Here is a 22394-nt window from a genome sequence, read left to right as displayed (position 1 = left end):
AACACAAAGAACTAGAAAATTGTCCAGCCCATACCCTCCATGATTCAAATTTGATTTTGTCTCAGCAGGGAAAAGTCTTCAGAAATCATAGGTGTAACTTTTGCTATCAAAATACAGCCACCTTAAAGATGGTGGCTTATTACTTTAATAGAGATCAGCCTCCAGCAAATGTCAGTAAAGACCAAACTTGTTTTTCTGTTTCTTACTCCTAGGCCAGGTTTATTCGCATTATGAAAGCCTGCACTTGAGAATACTTTATACCGTATTTCTATTCTGCCTTCAGGATGGGTAAGAAAGGAATTAGAAATGTTTTTGTAGGATTCACAACTTTGTGTGTGTGTGTGTGTGTGTGTGTGTGTGTGTGTGTGTATATATATATATATATATATATATATGGAAGACTTTTTTTTATTTCAAATTTGAAGCCACTTAAACAAGCATTCTTCATTATGCTGTTGGTCAAGTTGCTAACACTACCATGAGAAAATAGAGTAACTCCCCTAAACAAATGACAGAAGAGATTTGCAGTGTGGCTTTTTCAACCCAATATTTGTACTGAATGGGATCAGTGCCCATATTTACCTGGAATATCTAGCTTAATTTACATAGATCATTTCATTTAATCCAAGTTTCATTTAATCTCAAGTTGTTGAGAGGCTGGTGAATTAATGTGTCCAGAAAATGTGGCCCTAGAAACACTTTAGAGCTCACATATTCAGAACCTTCCTTGTTCCGTATGTAATGCCCAGCATTATTTTACCAGATTCAATTTGCTCTGTAATAAAGCTATAGTATTCTGCAAGAATGCTTGCAAGCTAATATACACAAAGCTGATACATACAATTTCAATTTTTTCACAATAGAAGCCATCAAAATAAAACATGAGGAATAAAAACATTTTATCTGTGTATTCAGAATCACACAAGTTACCTTTACAGTTCAATTTACTATATAGAAATCATTTGGGTTTTATATTTTCAGTTAAATTCTGAACCGAGATTACAATATTGTAAATTAAAAAGATTGTTACATTAATTCAGTACTTTTTTTTAGCATACCAATTTGAAATACGTAAGTTCAAACATCAGATTTATGGCAAACAGTCTTCAAATACAATACAGACATTTCTTAAAGTTACCATATCATTCACATGTGATTTCATCATTCTGAGCTGTTATACACAGAACAGCTCTCCTTGAATATGGCAAAACTGACATGCCATGAAGCTCAAAATTGTATAGTCAAGCCAAGGACTCAAAATTGTACCATCTTTTAAAAGATCTGGCATTTCTGGACCACAAAGCACAACATGTAAAGAAGGCTGGGAACAATCCTTCCACATTACAGTTAAAAAATTACATGGTAGCTTCGAATTTTGCATAAAACCCCTATTATATACCTTGGGAAAGTCCAAGGTATAAGATGACAATGGATTGGGGTCCTATAAATTTTTTTATCAGTAGATCCCATAAAATTCCAATGGCATTAATCAAATCAAAAAATATTAAGCACCTACTGGTTTAAGAGATTGAAATTTATTGAGATTCATGATCAATTTCTTCCCACCTTGAAATCAAGGTGTAAAAACCAGCTATTAAGTGCATTCCAAACTTTCCCTATGTAGCACAGGTAGAATTTTCTGTCCATTGGCACCAAAGTGAAGTCACATTTCCTCTTGGGAGACAGAAATTCAACATCTGAACACAGAGTAAGTTAGGAAAAAAATGACCCCTGTTATTTATTTTATTACTATTGTGATTCTGAGATCTAGGATTACTAATACACTAGCAGTGAACAATGCAAATTCCTGGCAACAACTGTCAGGTTAGTGCCGCTAATTCCCTTTTCCCCCAATCACCATAAAATTTCAGTATGAAAAGAATTAAAAAGTAGTTACTAAGCTCAACAAATGGGAAATAATAAGTAACTAAGCAAGCAGCTACATAACAAAACAAACCCCTAAAGTTTGAAATCATTGCAATTGTATAATTGAAAATAGGTGTGTTTCACCCCCACCCCTCCCTTACAACTCTGAATTTAAATATTCTGTGCAAAAGAGCATCAGGTTTCTGGATATAGATGTAGCCCTTCTGTAAGTTTTAATGCGCTACAGTTTTCTGCAAGTTTATTTCCCTCCCTCCAGGCTTTTTCAAAGTATTTAACAAAATCTTCCATTTCAGCCGAAAGATTTGTGATTCAAAGATTTACTAAGGTACTCTATGCATTCTTATCTATACAGAAACACCTATCATTACAATTGGTTTATGCAGGATTAACATTTTTGGTGTTAAAATTGTTAAACATCATGCTTACTGCACATCAACTCTCCATGATGCATCGGAACATCACAATGATTTACCAAACATTTTATTTAAATTACTAATTAAATAACTGAAAAATGTACTGAGCCAACTAAACTTAAATGGACTATAAAGGAAAATAACTTTCAAAACAGTCCATATACACATCTATTTCAAAACTACCTTTGCTAGCTAGCCCCTTTCCCAGTTTTAGCCTGAAAAAACAGTAAAATCTACACAAAATTTTATTGCAATCATACAAGGGTTACATTAGGTCAAATACAACAAATACTATGATGCAATTTTACATTTATTAAACTACAGTTCAAAGCACAAATTTACACATTCTAAATACACTAAACGTATCTAATGAAGTCACACTGGTCTTCCACTGACATTTGATATATCTGGGTGAAAGACATTAATTTTACAAGACTTTCAAACATGAATCCTTAGTATAAAAACTGTGTACTTGTATGTAAACGATTTAATGGGGAACCCAATTAATGGGCTTCCATCTCCACTAAGTCATCCATTTTGTTGCATATTTTATTTTAAACGCTTAAGGGGCGGGACAACCTATTAAGTTTAAATCTGGATACATTATCTAAATCTCCCAATTACCCCCAATGAATTATAGATGAAAGCTGATTTTGTCTGGTCCCAAACAGCTATTACTAATAGTTTGTTTCAGAGAATTGACAGAATAAGATTGTTCGAATTTTTTCCACACTGGAATGTAGACCAGACAAGCTTAACCTGCAACTTCAGATCTAAAGAAGCGTTAATGCCTGCTTAAGCTTCAGTGGAAAAGCTTTCTCCTTGGCTCAGCTGAATGCAAGAAGGCACAAAGAAGAAGTTCTTCATCATTGTGTCTGAAGTAAATCCAGCATCTTGCAACTCATACCTACACAAAAAGAAAAAAATAAGCATAATTCCAATTTAAGCACAAGACCACACGACCACGTAACAAATAGACTATGAAAACCCTTAAAAGATGAACATTTATCACTAGTAAGTTATGCAGTCATTACAAAATTATAATTAGCCAACATTCTGTCACTTGAAATATCCAATCTGCTTTAAAATAAGAACAATACCTTACCAATCATTGAATGACATCATGTAGTAAATAGCTGGCCTCTGAAAATCATTAAAAGCAGATGGTTCATGGAAAGAATCTGCTCCCATGTTATCAAAGATAAGCCAATCTCCCACATTCAGCTCAGGAAGAAGACAGTTTTCCACAATTTGATCAAGCTCATCACAGGATGGACCCCAAAGGCTGCTTGTAAACAGAGGCTCATCTTCCTTGTATTTCTGTAAGAAAGGAAAGCCTTTCAAAGATTAAGTTGTTAACTCACGCAGGTACTGAATTTGAGGGTGGATAAGAGCATTTTTCACTGTCTCAGATCCAATGTGCCCGGGGAAGGCAGCTCTAGAGCCAGAGGCAGTGGTGCTCCTTTTTAACTCCATCTAAGGCAACAGACTAAAGGGTTCAGACTAAAGCCAGAGGAATGCAAATCCTCAAAAAAGGGCAATATTCCCCATCCTAAAATATTTCTCCAAAAATTGGGGTGCACCTTAAAAATAACAGCTGTTTATAAACTGCCAAAAGAGCAATTTTGATACTATTTGTAATATCAAATAATTTACCTTGTGAACCTCTGGAATGGCATTTAAGTCCTCAGACAGTTTACTTGCAAAAGAACCATAAACACCATCATTCATATAATACACAAAGACTGGTTCATCACTTCCGGTTTTTTCTACTGAAATAAGTGGGAAAAATGAAGGGTACTTTATAGTAAAATGTACAATACAGTTATTATGTAAAGCATATCAAATACATTGAATATTTATTGGACTAATATAGCTTTCACATCTCAAAATATTTAACTTAAAAAAGTTGATTACACTGACATACCTTAAATAAAACTGTTAGCCTAAAAAGCTCAACACACTTCAAAGGAAGATAACCAATGAACACATGAAAAAAGTGCTCTTTATTAGTCACCAAATAAATGCAAATTAAAACTACAATGAACAACCACCACTCCCACCACCTATTGAATGAATAAAAGATGGACAACATGAAATCAATGAAGGTGGGGAACCACCAGAACCTGCACATACACACTGCCAGTGGGAGGGTAAAATGGTTAACAACCCCTTTGAAAACATCTGTTCTACGATCTAGCAATTCTATTCTTAGTCACTTCACCAAAAGAAATGAAGTGTCCACAAGACTTGTATTAAGAAAATATCAATAGTTTTATTCATAACAGCCCCAAACTGTGAACGATTCATCAGCAAAAGAATGGATAAACTGTATATTCACAGTATACTACTAGCAATAAACAAGAAACAAAGTGTTTCAGATATTCTACTGTGATGTCTTAAACCTAAAACAGTCTAGTTAAAATGGTTTTTCTGCAGGAAAACAGAATGCACTCCACGGTATACTGCATTCACATCTTTTGATATACAGGTATGTTTAAGAAATTAAAAACCTGAAGAGTAAAAAAAACACTTACTCTTGCTCATTTAAGAGAAAAAATACAGGAAATAATATGTCTCCTTAATGTAGAATAGTACTTCCTACATTTTAAAAAAAGTTTTAACTTGTACACCGTCTAGTGCTTTTTTTTGGTTTGACTAAAGACAGATTAAAAGGATTCTGTGGCCCTTGTTATGTAAGAAAGTATGGGGCGGATTCTCCCTGTGACTCGTCTGACTAAGAGGAACATGACAGAGAGATCACAATAAAACATTCTTTCTTAACAGAAATGAGAAACAAACGAAAATCAATCACCTGGGGGAAGTGTATCTAAAATATGCATTACCTAAACATCAGCACCAAGAGAGCTGGATTCAGGAAGTCTTATGGAGTGGGACCTTGGCTTGGGCATTTGGAAAAGCTCCCTAGTTTCCTGTAGACCACCTATAACTTTGTAATTCATAAAATGTCCTACAGTATTATTTACACTTTAGAATCTGATAATTCATCTTCAAACTAACTGGAATTATCTATTTACAGAAACAAAACTATAAACTTACCTCCAGATGAAAATTTATCATTTTCAACAACTTTCTTTGCAATGATATTAACTGCAAGTGTAAATGCAGAAGACACGTAATAACTTCCAGGTTCTGAAATTATCTTAATGCCAGATCCTTCAGGAAAGTAGACATCCAACAAAGGGCTGATAATGTGATTAACCTATGGATTTTAAATCCCACAGTATGGTTTCAATATTGGGTTAAATTAAATCACAGATAATTTAAATGAAAGAGAATAAGTTTACTATTTAGCAGTTATCTTAAAGCAATTAAGCAGACTTGCAAGTCATCAGAATTTACTTTGTAACTATCAAAATGGCATTAGTTAAAAAAAAAATCACAACTCCAAAGGCAAATACCTACTGGTGATTAAATATTTAAAGTCATGTTTCTGTCTCTATCACTAGCAACAAAGGCGCAAAATTTCACATCAGTTTCTAGATATTACAGAATGTGGGAAGGAGGACAGGGCAAGAAGGTAAGGAGTGAAGTACATCTGGCTAATAACATGGTGTAAAGATTTCCAAGTTATGAATTAATTTGTGCCATGAAGTACCACCCCATATAAGTATAAGCACAACTGAACAGAAACTTTGTGATAAAATTATGCTATAGAGTACAAAATATTTTTAAACTGAATGGATTTTCAAAGTTAGCTACTCACTGCCTATTCATTTTTTCAGAATAAAATTTTAAACAAATCTTACAGGCTTTTAGCCCCTGCCACTGTAAGAACTCTAGTTAAAGCATCTACCACTTAAGTAGCAAAGAAGAGAGATTATTCCAGTATGTCTACCCAGTGAGCAAATTTTACCTCTTCCAATTGAAACTCAGATCCTGTGAAACCTCCACCAATGTCTAACACGTTCATTGTGAAGCCAAATTCTTCCTAGAGATGGAGAAAAAAACAAACAAAAACACTTTTAAATGCTTTTCCAAATTGTAATGGATACAGAGCCATTTGGAAAAAACCCTCCCAAGGAGGTAAATATGTTCTGACCTTTAGTACAGCCAAGTTTTTGGTTTCTAACAGAAGCAGATTAATTCAATGTTATGTATATTAGCTTTCTGACGTTGTTTGTACTATCTTATAGATAAGTAAATTACTCTTTCATCCCTTCACCCACTTAAAAAATGTGACAGTATGCAACTCTGCTTACATTATAAAAAATAATGTGTCTTACTATAATGAGAATACTTCAGAGGTAGTCTTAAACAACATCCTGGCTTTAAAAATAATTTAAGGAAAAACTTACAGCCATGTCAAACACACATCGAGCATCAGACAGAGCATGTACATATACTTGAGATTCTTTGCAAGCACTTGAAATATGAAATCTGAAAGAAAGAGAGTAATAAATTTAAAGCAGCAGCAAGTTTTAGAGGTCCTTTTTATAATTCCTTTTAATTCTCATTCACCATATTGACACAGTAAGTATTCAACTTAATACCAGGTATTTAGTATGAGAAGTACTAGCCTCTAATTATCAAGTAATAATACCTGGGCTTTTTAGAAAAGCCAGTGTTTGGATAATACTGTAATTTTATAACCAATTTTTTAACAATGAGCTATCAGTCATGATTCATAGCTATCAGATTGGGGTGAGGCATACTTTTGTGTATATATGGTAAAGTAACAAGCACCACCAAGAAAACTGGGTATCTGGCCAGCCTGGTGGCTCAGGTGGTTGGAGCGCCGTGCTCCTAACTCCAAGGTTGCCGGTTTGATTCCCACATGAGCCAGTGAGCTGCGCTACCATGAGCAGCTGGAGGTTGGCGTGAGCTGCTGTGGGCTGCTGAGTGCTGCCACGAGCTACCATGTGCCACCGTGAGTGGCCGACCGACCGACTGACTGCCTCAGCTGGGGGGAGCACAAGGCTCATAATACCAGCATGGGCCAGGGAGCTGTGTCCTACACAACTAGACTAGAAACAAAGACTTGAATGGGGGGAAGGGCAGAAAAAAAAACTGGATTACAAAACCTTTAATTTCAATGTATGATTTTATCTGACACAATATAAAAATGTTTATTGCGAAATAAATGAACATTAATTCAGCTATTACTGATACTTGTTAACATTACTTAAGTGATAAAGATTCAGAATAGAATATTTAAATTTAATTCAAATATGATTCTGTGCCTGATTGTGGCAGTGGTTACACAATAAGTCCGTTAAAATTCATAGTACACACCCTGAAAGTGAATTTTCCTGTTAACTTAAAAAATAGAATGTAGTTGAAATATGAAAACTCTCAAATATATATTAAATCACAAAGTGGTGATTTAATAGTGATGATTCTTTATTAATCTTATGAACAATTTTTTAAAAAGCAAAATCTTGTACTATAGTGAGACTAGCAATAGACTGGCAACTCAGAAAATTTGGGGCTTTCTGAGATGATCATATCATTAAATCTTTCTGGGTCTGTTTCCTCACATATGAAATTGAGAGGGTAAAACAAAGTGCTGATTTATTCAAGTGCCCCCCTACCCCCCGTCATTAAGAGATGATAAAAGTCTTAAGGATGGGAAAAAGAAAAAACATGATACCTACAACTTACAAGTTGAATGCCATTATGGTATTCATTAGAATTCTAGTAAAATTTAAAAGGTGATTTAAATGACTAACTTAACAGAAACTTTTATTTACTATTTTATCTCTTTAATGGGGAAAGGGGAGGTACAGGTATAAAATAGTATGAAGGACAAAGCACATTAGTTCTTCCTAAATAAAGAAAAAAAAATATACATATATATTAAACTGAAAGTTGAATTTATTAGAGTTCATACAAATGAAATCTTAAATCAGTATCTTAAATCTTTTTAATCTTTTTGATTAAAAAGATATAGATTATCACCATAAAATGAAGTTTAAGACAAATACTCACTTAACCCCAATAATTTGGACATCAAGTTCCTTTGCACATTCCAAAACATGCCTACAGTTCTTCAGGGTAGTGCCAAACTTCATGTTACCCTCTTCGCCTCCAATATTATCTTCTGTTGCAATATGTAGTAAGACCCTAAGAGAAGGGGAAGATGATTGGGGCACAGTTGGTTTACATCATCATCAGCACATGTGAAGCCTGAAGGTTGTAGGAAGTGTGTTGATTATGTTGCCAATGCTCCCAAATCCAGCGACGGATGAATCAAGTGAACCTAATGAAAAACAATCCTGTATAGAGAAGAAACTAGCAATTAGGGCCTAAAGCATGAAGCTTACAAGGATGGGAATATGGAAAAATGCAGGAAGTTAAGACTGTTGTAGCAGCAAGAGTCGGTAGAGCTCTGTAATGAAAGACGACATTACTTTCAAATGAAGTCCATCAGTCTATAAATCCACCTAGAAAGACTAAATTGAATAGCAATGCCATCATTGTCTTTCAATAAAAAGTATCAGGGCTTTACATGTTTGAAATTTCCCAAATTGTTCTAGCTAGCTAACCTTCACTCACTTATTCTATATATGCCTATTAATCAGACATTTAACAAAAAAAACTGGGCACCTCTGAGTTATTTTATGTTTAAACAGCAGCCTTTTAGACTACCGATAATAACCTATTTGGTATTTCCTTCCAAACCATGACAATCTAGACAAAACGATCAAGATTGTCCGGAGATCATTAAGTAATTACAAACCACTAAAAACTGTAAATATACAAATGCTATTTGTAAAACAGTTTTCCCAAGGAAGTCCTAAATGAATGATTGATGATCAGAGGGGGCAAGTCTGATAAAAGCAAAATTATTGTACCTATGGTTACAATCAACTCTACCAAGAATGTACCATTCAGTTTACAATTTAACACAGCAAACACTCCAAATCAGGGCTTATCTTCAGAAGATCAAAGAGGAAGATTTTTTTTGAGACAAGTATGAGGTGTGATCAAACAATACAATGAATGTTCAAATAAAAAAAATTATTCCAGTAAAAGACTGTAATGTTTTTGAGAGAAATTGCTGTATACAAGAAGCTATGTGTGATTCTGAGCGTTGTCATGATGATGAGTTACAGCACACTTTCAAACACACCTTCTCTCAACCGTAGCTCACACCCGACTGACTGCAGCGAACAAGTTGAAACTTGTCACACACTGTTACTAAGGTTCGATGAACCACTTCCTGTATTGAAGATCCCTGCCTTACTGTTGGATGGCACTCGGCAGCAGCATTCACTATTATTCTAATCACAACAAAATGCTCCGTGTCACACATGGCTTCTGGTATGGCAGTTTCTGTCAAATAAAAACATTACGGTGTACCCTCACCCACTTTATTCACCAAATCTGGCACTATGCGACTTCTGGCTCTTCCCCAAAGTCAAAATGACCACGAAAGGCAAACGTTTTGAATTGATTGAGGACATCGAGGCAACCATGACAGCGCAACTAAAGACACTCAGGAAAGAGGACTTCAGAACTGCTTCAGAAAGTGGCAAGAATGATGCGATAGTGTGTTCGAAGCAAGGGGGAGTATTTTGAGGGGGATTAATGGCAATGTGTCTTTTTACAGTAATAGATTTTTTTATTATTTTATTTATCCCCCCCACCCCTGCAAACTCCAAGTCAAGCCATTGTTCTCCATGTAGCTGTAGAGGGCGCAGCTCACTGGACCATGTGGGAATCGAACCAGCGACCTCAGTGTTAGGAGCACAGCGCTCCAACCACCTGAGCCACCTGGCCACCCCTGTAATACATTTCTTAAAATTTAAACATTCACAGTATTTATTGATCACACCTTGTATTTCCCTATAATTTCCCCAAGAGCCCTTTATCCAAAAAAAAAAAAAAAAAAAAAAGAAAAAAAATTTCAGGGTAGTCAATTCTATCAGAAACACCGTTCTAAGAATACTATTAAAGTCACTAAGAAAATTGTAGATATACAAAGAAAATATGGATGTGACATACATTTTCAGGAATATAGAACATATACAATAACTCATTCAAAGCAAGCAATGTCATGCTAATACAGTACACTTTTAGTATATTCTGAAGTCCTCTTGACATACCAGTTCATGACATTAATTTTGCCTTTAAAAAGTTTTCTTTTCAAAACAAAACATTTTATTAAAAAAATCTTGGGATGCATACAGCAATAAGTTAAAAAAAATTTATACTTCCTGCTCAAAGAGCAGTGTGGGCCTTTAAGAAATGCCTCAAATCACTAAGTTAACCAGGAAGAAAAGCTGACCAAATACATCCTATTCCCAACATGACAAGTAACTAGCAGGGTTAATGTGGTTATGAAAATACAGCTGTGGCCCTAATTTGATTATTACCAACCACATCCTCTTCCTTGAATTAAATATTATAAATTCATACCCCAAACTGCCCTTATCCTATCTCAACTCCACATGAAGAGTCAGAAGTAGGCAGCCACATAGAAACTTTGAAATAAAATAATAATACACATCATTGTTCTACATAAATGCCTCCTTTCCCCAGGCTAAAGACAAACCCAAAGCCTAAGCAAGTAACAATTTCCTCAGTTACTTAGTTTTACACTTACTTGGCATTTGGATGATTACGTGCAATTTTCTTCAGTTCTACTTCACTATCACATGTCATCATGTTCACTCCAACTTTTGCTGCATACTTTATCTGAGACACTTGCTTACAAGGACTTATATAAATGATGTTTTCTGGAGATACACCCAATTCTTGCACTAAAGCCATTTCAGTCTGTAAAAAAATAGATTTTAAACAGTGTCATCTAACAGTCAAAATTACGGTTACTTTTCATTCAATGACTATCTTATTCTTTTTATTTTTTGGTTAAAATTCAAATTATATGAGGTTCAATTAGGGTTACATAATGTCACAGTTCACATTCTGTAGTAAGCATAGACTTACCACACCACTGTGTTAACAATCTTTAAAATGGTATATTACCATTAGAGAAATTTCATAGTTTAGATTATTTTGCTTGTCATCAGAAGTAACTTGGTCTAGCTAGCTGTAGCCTAAGAATGGTTTTTGATTAAAGATAAAGAAAACTTTTCAAAGTTTCATATCACTGAAACTTTCCTTTCTTTGGTACACTTTAAAAGTTTATAAATTTCCATTAGGCTGCCAATTTAAATAAGAGTTAAAAAAAAATACACGCACACAAAAAAACTCATCCAAAAAAAGTTCCTTGCAATTTTCCTATTGCTGTGGGTAACCAAAGTTAAACTGAATTTTAAAATGTTGCAGTTGAGGGACAAAATAGTTTTAAAAAAACACAGAAATTACTTACTTTACTGGAACAAGCAAATCCAGTTCCAAGAGCTGCCAAAATCTCAAGTACAGCTGGAGTGGAGTTGCATTTTACCGTGTAGAATGGCTTTATTTGAGCCACTACGTTCTGCCATTGACTGTGTTTCTTCACAATCTTTCCAAGATCTCCCACAAAAAATGCATTTTTCCCTGTCTTATTATGGTTATAAAAAAAAAGAAAACAATCAGAACTATTGAAAATAGAGTACCAAATAAGTAGGAAAGAATTCCCTTTTACCTCCACAAATGAGCCAAAACATACATTTATATACACTACTACATTTAAGGTATGTGAAGAGTTATTAAGCTAGATTGAGCAGATGACAAAGGAAAATCTAAACACATCTGTTTATTTTAAACTTGACTTTTTGCTGTGCTATGCTGGCATATAAATAATCTCTACTTTGATTTGAAAATATTATAGTGACTTTCTATTTTAGAATTGCTTCCATTTTACTTTTTGGGAATAGAGGGAAGGAGATCACCTGTTTCTATCCATGCTCTCTGCTACTGTTTAAAATAGGCCTACATCAGCAGTTCAGGATCTAATCTCCTAACACAGTGAGTTATCAGGAATGCTAAACAAAACAAGCTACATATCTCCATTATAAGCTGTACCTAATGACAAGATGGTAAAACAAGGGAGGAACTATACTGGGAACCTATTTTTAAGGAGACAAAGTTGTGCATAGAGAATGACAAAATAAAATTTAAAATACACAAGGTACTAAATATTAGATAAACCTTAGTAAAAATACTCTTCCCTCAAAAGAAAATTAAAGTAGCGATTTGGGAGAGATCTGTAATGATTTTAAAGTTGTGGCTACTCTAGGGGTAGAGAGATGACTGTAATATGTCAATTACTCAATGTTGATCGGAAGACAAAATAATCTTATTTAGAATATACAACATTCAAATACCGTTTAAAAAGCCATGAAGACAATTCTACTGCTTCCTACTCTTTGAACACATTATTTGAAAATGTACATTACTGGAACATACTGGCCAGGAAATATGGAGGGTGCCAAAAAAATGTATACACATTTTAAGAAAGGAAAAAACTGCATTAAAATTGTAATACTCAATATCCACCGTTAACAAAAGATGAACACAAGTCACATGTATACATTTTTTTGTCATCCCCCATAGATATGACTGGAAATTATAGGTTATGTGTGGCAGATATGGGAGTTATACTGAAATTACCTTATCCTTACAAGACATGCTATTCCTAATGTTCTGGAGACAGAAATTTTATTTTTACTTTAATGTAAAAATGAGGCAATTACAGGTTCCAGCAAGAGAACTGGGATTTAAAAAACAAAAAAACCACCAAGACATTCAGTTGTAATTCCCCTCGGGCCAGAGTTAGGTCAAGATTGCTAGGAGAGAACAGAGTTGAGGCCTAATCCTCAATAAATGCTACCGAAGGTGTGATAATTTAGACTATACGACAAGAATGGATGAAAAGAGTATTTCAAAGGTCATAGTTGACCCAAGAATGTTGTGGAAGTTAAGTAACTAAGAGAAAGGTCAGCATACTTCCAGGAGGTTCCCAGTGACACGAGAAAATTAACTGAAGAATGGTTTGACCATAACACTGATTCGACAGTATGACAAGTGGCAGATTTCTTTCCCCCAAGAATTTTCATGGCAGAGGAAGACAGGAATAAAGGAAATTTACTGGGGTGTGGTAGATAAATGAGCAAATCTGTAAAGGTCAAGAGGAGAGAAGTCTTTTTGGTATCCTATCCCTGAATACCAGAGTAACATGAAAACAATCCAACCAATTTGGGGAATATAGGAAATAAGCTCCAAAAAAGAAACAAATTCTATCAGTAAGGTGATAAACAAAAATAATTCAATAAGTACAAAATGAAAATAATGATCTTAAATAGCAGTGAATATGATTCTATAGAAGGTGACACTTGGGGCAGTAGAGTGTAAGCAGTCAGTGTAAATTTAAAGGGAGGTGGAGAGTGTCGAGTTAAGATAACCTAGAAAGCAAGATAACCTGGAAAAGGTAACATCTGACAAGGTACTTTTATCAGATTAACATTTTGGAACTGATGTTTTGGATTTCAAATACCTGAGAAATGTGAGACGGTGCACTTACCAGGGTATGTTCATAAACATAGTTATCAATAACATTTCCAAGGTTTGTTCCTTCATCCAACAGGCCAATGAAGTAGTTTGCATCGTCAATAAATCCTTTCATCTCAGCCGTATTCCACAAAGCCGAAAGTCATAAACCAGGAAAAACAAGAGAAGGGCCACCAAGCCTTATGTCTGGGTCCTTAGAATATGCAACAAACTGCCAAAATAGAAGTTATTTCAAAATCTGTATTATTTCACTAGTTAAATTTAAGGTGAGCTGTCAATGAAAGTGTGCTAAGTGCCTAATTTAGTGAATGGGTGTGACCACTCACCAGTTTCAGAAACACTCGATCATTAATATCCTTTAGTGTCTACTTTAAAGTGAATGTGTATTTTACACATTTTTTAAAAGCTCAATATATAATTCTGAGAGGATAAGCTACATATGTGCACAATTTATTGCAAGTCAATATGGTCACCTTACTTACATAGAGTTGCAGACCTAGTATTCATCTTGTTTTGTGGTTCTTCTGTAACGTACAAATTTACTCACTTCCATAACACATACAATTTTACCAGTTTTAAGAAAGCTAGTGAATTGAGTATCTGCAGTCCCAAAATTGAAATACTAAATTTCAATACACTGCCAGCTATATAACAGCACACTACCAGGTATCTGCAGGTGTATGTCTTCTAAATAAAATTCAAGAAATGAAAGTTAATAGAAATAGGTGGGGGTGGAGGGTAACTTTAGGGGACAATCTGTACGTAGCTTTGTTACAGACTGCCTATCTACTGTGTTTCCCCAAAAACAAGACCTAGCTGGACAATCAGCTCTAATGTGCCTTTTGGAGCAAAAATTAATGTAAGACCCAGTCTTAAGACCGTGTCTAATAAAATGAAATGTAATACCGGGTCTTACATTAATTTTTGCTCCAAAAGACACCTTTAGAGCTGATTGTCCGGCTAGGTCTTATTTTCAGGGAAACACAGCAGGTCAAGTTAGCCGTGTATGTCTCTTATGAGATGGGTTGGTTTGATGAAAACATTAACTGAACTAAAAGTCAGAACCTGGTTGTGTTATTTAACAGCTGTGTGATCCCAGGTCAATTTTTCTAAAGTTAACTATCTTAAGTTTCTCGAAAAGTTGTGGTTAAAAATTATATAGCAAATGAATAAAAAAAAAGGTTTAAGTGTTGGCTCAGAATAGAATTAAAATTAAGTTACCAATTGCTATGAACATAAAAATGCCAAGGTAATTTGAAACTAGGTATATAAGCTGTACATCCTAAACTATTTACTAAGAACTGCTTTTTAAAAGGAATCAGACTAAATCCAACCCCTTTCCAATCAACCCTTCCCTGCCCCCCCCCCCATCTCCCATTTTCCTTTGGAGCATCACACACAGAGATAAAGCCTTATCTTTTTTGCTGAATTCACTGGTCCTTACGTTCCTTTAGGCAAGAATTTCTTTTAAGATCAAGTCCATAAACAAAGCAAGTCCCCCAGACAGGATACTTACTCATTGAGTTCTGCTTGCCACATTAACAAGGGATACAGACCAGCTCTTGGCAACCTATTTTAAAACTTGCAGCCTTTCCTGTCTTTGACTCTTCTTTTTCATCCCCCAAACCCCGTTCTATACTAGTGTTCACCCTGGGTAATATCCTGCATCTTAAAAGTATACACCATTTCAATGTTTCCCAAAGTGTCAGTTTTTTGGTTGCATCGAGCTCATCAATAAGTCATAATAATACTAGTTAAGTTTCATGAAATACAAACACTTAGTTTCATTTTTTAAAACACTAACTTCTTGCCCAAAAAGCCGATTACATTCAGTTCAGCTCATCAATCTCCTTCATGAAATGGCAGAAACTGAAAAGTTGAAGATATTTTTATTTTACCAAAGGAGTTAACTTAAGCTTACTTCATGTGACCTAATACTTATGTAGTAATCAAATGGTAGCCTGGACATTCCCTAAAGTTTGTATACAGCAGGACTGGTGTAAATCTATGTCTAGAAAGTAGATATTTTAGGCTTGAGAATACATCTTTATTTTAAGCAACACAAATATTTAATTGTAAAAAGAGTATGGTAGGAACTTTGTTAAGTTGCATCACAACTTTCTGGCAAAACAGCTTTCACTTATTTACCCTATTGATGATAAAAAATAATTTAATCAAGATCTTTAATCTAGTCTCTTAGTTCGTGAGAGTCCTAAGTATATTCTACTATATATGTAGTACTTACTTGGGGACCTTGGGTTATCAATTATGGACCACTGACTGCTGCTAAATTCAAGAAGTCTAGCTTTTAAAGTCAGGACAAGATCAATCTCAATTTCCTATAGCTACAGCGCTTACGAAAGGGTAATTGTCCTCTAACATCCGATTCCTCAATACTTAGAAAAACACCACGCCTATTCCATCCAATCATACCTGCTGAATGCCCATTCTTCAGAGAGCTTTTTCTATAGTATGGTCACAGGGATAAAGACTTTCCCGTTAACTATTTTCAATCTACATAATCTATAGGGTTCAACTCTCACTGCCTGCTAAATGAGCTTAAATCCACAGACAATATTTTTTATAGCAGTGTGCCAAGCAGTGTTCTAAGTACATCATCTATATGATATTAATTCTCTTAACCCTTAAAAACCACTGTTAAGTAGTAGCCCCATTTTTCAGTTGAATACACTGAGGCACAGAACTAATTAGGCTAGCCTTTAGAGATGCTGATGAAATGTTTCAGATAAAAGGAAACACCTGTGTCCCCAGCATCCCATCCCTAGAAAACACAGGATTCCTTCTCTGGAAACCCAACTATCAGTTTCTTTGATAGAGCTTTATAATTTTCCTATTATCTATTAACCATTTCTCAGACATAAATTCCCATAGTTGTTAGTAAACTAAGTTTATTCAAATATGGTATAACAATACCCTATCATACCTACTCATTCATAGCCTTTTAACCTTTTCTCATATGACTATTTTCTAGTTTAACCTTGTTCCTTCCGTATCTTTTGACTAATTCTCAGGTAAATCCCAAAATTGAAATTCTTTTTCCCAATTGTCACCCCAATAAACTTTAAAGAAAAATAATTATTTTTCCTTTTTTAATCAACCTTATCAACAGTTTCTATGCAATAATGTGCATCCAATTTTGACAAATGTGTACACCTGGGTAACCACCACCACCATAAAGTTCCCCCACGTCCCTTCTGCCCTAAACCCCCAACTCCACCTCAGCTAACTGTTAATCTGCTTTCTGTCTAATCTGACTTTTGTAGAAGTGAAATAATTTTAAGCATTAACTGAAGGCCAAGCTAAAACAGTTGACAAATAATGGTACTACCAACATGAATAAAAATATTAGAAAGCATTCCCTGCTCTAAAAGATACAGTGCTTGTGGAGTGACTATATTATCATCATTGAAATGGAACTCTAAATTCGGAAGTAACCATAGGTTTAGTTTACCCATCCCTAGCTGATTCACAAAAGGACTCTAATGGAAAAAGAGCAAAAAGGTTTAAGGGACTGACATTTAAATCACTAAAACAGACATAGTAATATAGTATTACTTGACTTCCTTATACTGAGCACTGCAATAAGCTGATTAAAACCAATACTAATAAAGCCTATACTTAACAGATGGTGAATGTAAAAATAAGTGAGTTCTATCTCAACTTATCTTCTTAGATGTTCCCTGAAGGTTTTGACATTCCTATAATTCCTAGCCTAGAGCAGATGCTCAGAAACAGACAAAGACTTCACACCTCTTTAAAATTAGGGATACTGGTAACAGCAATAAACTCCATTGAAGTCTGTTGAAAAACATCGTTCATCTTCCATTCTTAAAGGGAGCCCAAAACCTTGATACATAAGTGACCCATATGTAAATACAAAGCTCACTGTCAGATACTGTTAAATACTAAAAGCTATGCCCAGAAAAAACTAATTCCTCAGAACAATCTGCAAAACAGAAAGACCCTCAGGAGAGAGGTTTTCTAATATACTGAGACAACAATCCCTTTTGTTCAAATGAAATATCACTTGGAAACCAAGTATTTCCAATAATTGAAAAGGCTTAAGTATTAAGTAGGTGGCTAAGGGTGGGCTGATCTTTACTGAGCCTTTCCTATCCCCAATGTTGTATCTCACCCCCCCCCCCCCCCCGCCAAGAAGTCCCAAGCAGCAGTCAGAATCATACCTCCAGGACTATTTGCTTACAATTTTCTTAACATGCTTTAAGTATTTCTTAGCTGAAATACTTAAAGCTCCACTGTCACACAAAGGAAGATTTATGTTCTACATGTCTGCCTTACTTAAAAGCACTAAAGAAATATTTTGCTAAAATATTTTCAAGAGGCATTTAAAGTTACTTGGCAATGATATGTTAAAACCTGTAGCACAAGTTCTAGAAAGCCAGAATGAAGTGTGCACATGTTGGGGGTGAGCAGAGTTTATACTGTATGCCAGATCTGCCAAGTTAAGCCATCTCAATTTTAACCACAAGGAATTTCCAGCAACCTCTCCATCACGAACGCAGACTCAGACCCAGGTGGTAATGCCAAGCTGCCCAATGCTCCCATCCTGGGTAAAATTATCAAGACACCGCACCACTTTTTATGGCTAAGTCAGAACCAGGACTGACTTACTGGCTCCAACACATTATGGACCATTACATACCCTAGTCTGGTGCTGGTGGACATTGAATTATTTACTTTAAATTGCAGAAACTCTACCTTATGTAAATGTTACATTCTCTCCAAATTGCTTTAAAACTTAAAAGCAAATTTTTTATAGCAGTTCTGAAGTTTTTTTTATGAAAAGATAAAATAGGAAGTAGGAGGGCAGCTGGTTGCCTAGGTGGTTGGAATGCAGTGCTCGTAACACCGGGGTCGCCAGTTCAATTCCCACATGGGTCAGTGAGAAATAGTGGCTTGAACTTGGAGCTGAGCTGCCAGTGGGCGGCCGGCTTGCTCAGTGGTTAGAGAACAGTGTTCATTATACCAAGGTCACCGGTTCAATTCCGACGTGGGCCAGTGAGCTACACCCTCCACAACTAGATTGAAGACGACTTGACTTGGAGCTGATGGGTCCTGGAAAAACACTGTTCCCCAATAATTTGAAAAAAAAAAAAAAAAAAAAAAAAAGGAAGTAGGAAGCACTCTCCACTCACAAGAGCCTTTCAGCTATTTTCACATCCCAACACCTTATCAATATATGGTGAAAGAAAGCTCAGCGTATTTTACACTAGTACAACTGCTATAATCATAATACTACTTTTGTAAGTAATTTCCTCTTGGACACTATAACTAGGAAGAAAAAAATATTGAACATTCCTAATATATACCTCCATACTGGTATTTTTGATAATACATTTTTTATGAAGAGCTGCCAAAGATATATAAGGCTCCAAAGAACTGCACATTGCTCTCCCCGGAGCCTTTCATGAGGCCGCTGAGTCCTCATGTTCATCGAGAAGGTAGCTCCAAGAGTAATGGCCGCAGCAGCTGGGCACTTGCCTTGTTACACACCTGCTACAAAGGCTTCTATAGTTGATTGTACTTCAGAAGAAACTGACACATCTCTCAAATAATCACAAGATAATTCTGGCAGCAACAGCCCACTTGACACCAGGCTGGATGAATATGAGTCTTGGATTTCTGAAGTGAAGACCTCCCTGGAAGTAGAACAGGGAGAGCTGAAAGGTTGAGAGTACTGTTTCAGAGACATCTAAGCAGGAAACCCAACCTTAATACACCAACCACTTTTCTAAAAGGACTTTTACTTATTAAAAAGGAGAACTTGAGATATTTGGAAATTTATACTATTGCTCTGAAGAAGCCTAAGGGCATGTCTACCTTTTTGTTTTACACCAGCATTTGATGACTTAGCACTCATCTGTTTTAAAAATAGACACAATGCTATCCAAGTCACCTCTGCACTCTACCTCCAACAGAAAAATGTTACTTACCATACAGAATACCTTTAGAAATAACTGGGCAAAAGAGTATTAAGAGAGGCTTTTAAAAGATGACTTTCGCACTACAGATGTGACGCCAGGTTTAAACCACTAAAAAAAAGTCGTTTCAGGAAGCTACATACTGGAACTGGTAGGTAAGAAGTCCCAGTCTTGCCATATTGGACCCAAAATAAGTGATGGATAATAGTAATAACCTACATTGAGGATAATCAGGATGGGGTTTGCTTCAATTGACAGTAAGAAGAAAGTCACTAGTGGCAATAAACACCCCTAAACTTATTTTTCAGGTGATGAGGTTGGAAAAAACCTGAGAAACCCTAGAGGAAGAATGTTAAAAGTGACTGCTCAAGAATTATTTTAAAAGACAGATGAGAACAAGAATGAACAGGATAAATATAAAAGGGAAAAAAGACCCTAAAGGTAATGAGCCCAACAGGCTAAGTTTGAAGTGCCTGTATAAAGTTGCCCCATGAAACACCTCACAATAAATTCTAAAATACACCTTAATGAGAAAACGAACTATGGGATTTTCATAGCAGTATACTTCTGCATGTGGAACTGACCAGATTGGGCAGTAAATATAAAAATATAAGTATTTGATGTGAAGACTAAATTTTTTTCTGGAGGAGAAAAATCCCTTTTGATAATTAAGATGTAACATTAATGACTATTGTAAAACAACATGAACAGGAAATATATCACCATATTAATTTCTAATTTTCTTGGTGCAGCAAAGCGAATAACCCTTTAAACAAATGCACTTAATTACTATTTTGATTACCTTAGAGTAGATGTCACCTCTCCAAGAGGAAAACTTATTTTTATGATACATAACACATGTGCAATACAAGTACTGCAGCAAATACCAAGTTAAGAAATAGACTGAATAATACCTTAGAAGCCCCCATACATTTTCCCAGGTGGCAGTGGTTGCATCTACCCTAGAATAAGCATGTTCATACTTTTTTAATCATCATTCCCTTATTTAATAGTTCTATTCTTCCGTGCCCTTATTATTTAATAGTTCTATCCATATTCTTTCATACTTTTCTAATCATCATTCCCTTATCATTTAAAAGTTCTATTCTTGGCTTTACTGGTTTTGAACTATGAATAGAATCACTACTGTTTTCTGCCATAACTGACTTTTGGTCAACATTAGCATTAATTCCTCCACGCAGACAGATGTAAGTGGAGTCCATTAATTTCCATTGTTGTTTAGTATTCCACTGTATAGACATATCACATTTATCTATCCAAACTAGACCTAGGAATTATTTCCCATTTTTTCCTGTATTTATGATATAATTTCTTACAATTATTTATGTAAAAAAGGGCAGTGTGCTACTTTACACTCTGGTACAAGAGTCTATCCTGCTGACTGGCAGTTTAAGTAGCATCGGTCCAGGCACCAGGGTCTAGGTCCGCATACCTGAGAATAGAATTGCTAAGTTAGTGAAAAATGGTTTTTAAGTCTTTTCTTGTTTTCCTTTTTCTTCTTCACCTTTAAGGTGCTCTTCATGAATATAAGGTAGTAAATACTGCTCATTTTGAGGACAGCTTATTTAGGGGAGTTTTGTTGAACATGTTTTGTGTCCATGTTGAACATACTAGGATATCCAATCCTATTTTTGGTCGTGCCAAACATGTTGAACCCAGATGATGAACTAAGAAGATACTATACTTATTCAGAAGCTCTTTATAAACTGGCCATCAGAGGATCCTTGCCGTAAGAACCAAGAAATAGTTAAAAAAAAAAAAAAAAAAAAAGACAAACCAAACTAGTCATATATTCAACATAAGCCTAATATTAATTTCAGTTTTTATGAGCACATAAAGTCTTAATAGAATTGTATCCTAAGAACATGCTAGGCAACTAAAGAATTCAATTAGAATATAAAACCGGGAAGTCCCTACAGTTAAGGTACACTTGTTTTATTAGACAAATCTACGAAGAACAAAGAGAATGTGTAATTCTGATGATACTTATTAACAGGTATTTTAAGATTTTTATGCCAATATTACTCACATTCACAAAAACAATTATCCTAGAGCGAGCTGTTCAACAGAACTTTCTGTGGTGACTGAAATTTTCTTTATCACTGTCCAAAACAATAGCCATAAGCCACATATCGCTCCCAAGAACTCAAAATGTGGCTCATGCAACTGAGGAACTGAATTTTAGATTTTATTTAGTTTAATTTTTAAAATTTAAATAGCCATCTGGCTAGTTGCTACTGTATGTATTGAACAGAGTAGTTCTAGAGGATCCTGTTTTTACAACAAATTTTTAAACCAAGGATCAGGGCCACACATGTTACAGATTCCACCCCCCCACCCCAATTACCTTTGCTCAAGACAACAAAGACCAATTCACCATGCCAGTCTACAAAGCCAGATATTAAGGGAACAAAAGGTAACAAAACTCTACAGCAAGGAAGTCTTGAAGAGAGATTTGAAATGTATTTACATAATGAAGAAAAGGCAAAAATTTTAGATCAGAGCATTCCAATAGTTTGTTATACTGACTCCTGCTGCGAGTCAGTCAGAGGCATCGAAGACCTCATGTGGGCTTGGTTTGGCCTGGGCAGGCTGAACTTCATTGGCCTAATCCTTGCAACTCAGTGTGCTGTCCAGTATTTTCTGTTCATGCCGTGTTCTTCACATTATTCACTGGATTAAAGAA

The 22394-nt window shown here is 35.3% G+C and overlaps 1 protein-coding gene across 4 annotated transcripts in view; it reads right to left on the bottom strand.

Annotated features, from left to right (window-relative positions):
* Positions 1 to 882: 882 nt before the first annotated feature.
* AZIN1 (antizyme inhibitor 1) overlaps positions 883 to 22394 on the bottom strand; it is a 31028-nt gene continuing 9516 nt past the window's right edge. Inside the window, exons 3-13 of one of the 4 annotated variants that reach the window (XM_019711783.2) lie at positions 19260 to 19405; positions 13738 to 13935; positions 11602 to 11775; positions 10873 to 11045; positions 8253 to 8387; positions 6620 to 6701; positions 6178 to 6252; positions 5361 to 5523; positions 3957 to 4072; positions 3406 to 3620; positions 883 to 3207 (exon numbers count right to left, since the gene is read on the bottom strand). In XM_019711783.2, coding sequence (XP_019567342.1) covers positions 3096 to 3207; positions 3406 to 3620; positions 3957 to 4072; positions 5361 to 5523; positions 6178 to 6252; positions 6620 to 6701; positions 8253 to 8387; positions 10873 to 11045; positions 11602 to 11775; positions 13738 to 13839 — 1347 coding nt within the window. In that variant the 5' untranslated portion in view covers positions 13840 to 13935; positions 19260 to 19405 and the 3' untranslated portion in view covers positions 883 to 3095. Of the gene's footprint in view, positions 3208 to 3405; positions 3621 to 3956; positions 4073 to 5360; positions 5524 to 6177; positions 6253 to 6619; positions 6702 to 8252; positions 8540 to 10872; positions 11046 to 11601; positions 11776 to 13737; positions 13936 to 19259; positions 19406 to 22394 lie in introns of all 4 variants that reach the window. The other 3 variants (XM_074316244.1, XM_019711781.2, XM_019711784.2) reach the window with 3 other exon arrangements.

Source organism: Rhinolophus sinicus, linkage group LG12 (genome assembly GCF_036562045.2).
Source record: "Rhinolophus sinicus isolate RSC01 linkage group LG12, ASM3656204v1, whole genome shotgun sequence".
Classification (NCBI taxonomy): domain Eukaryota; kingdom Metazoa; phylum Chordata; class Mammalia; order Chiroptera; family Rhinolophidae; genus Rhinolophus; species Rhinolophus sinicus.
Note: the sequence above shows the minus strand (reverse complement) of the source record. Positions and strands in the feature narration are given on the sequence as shown.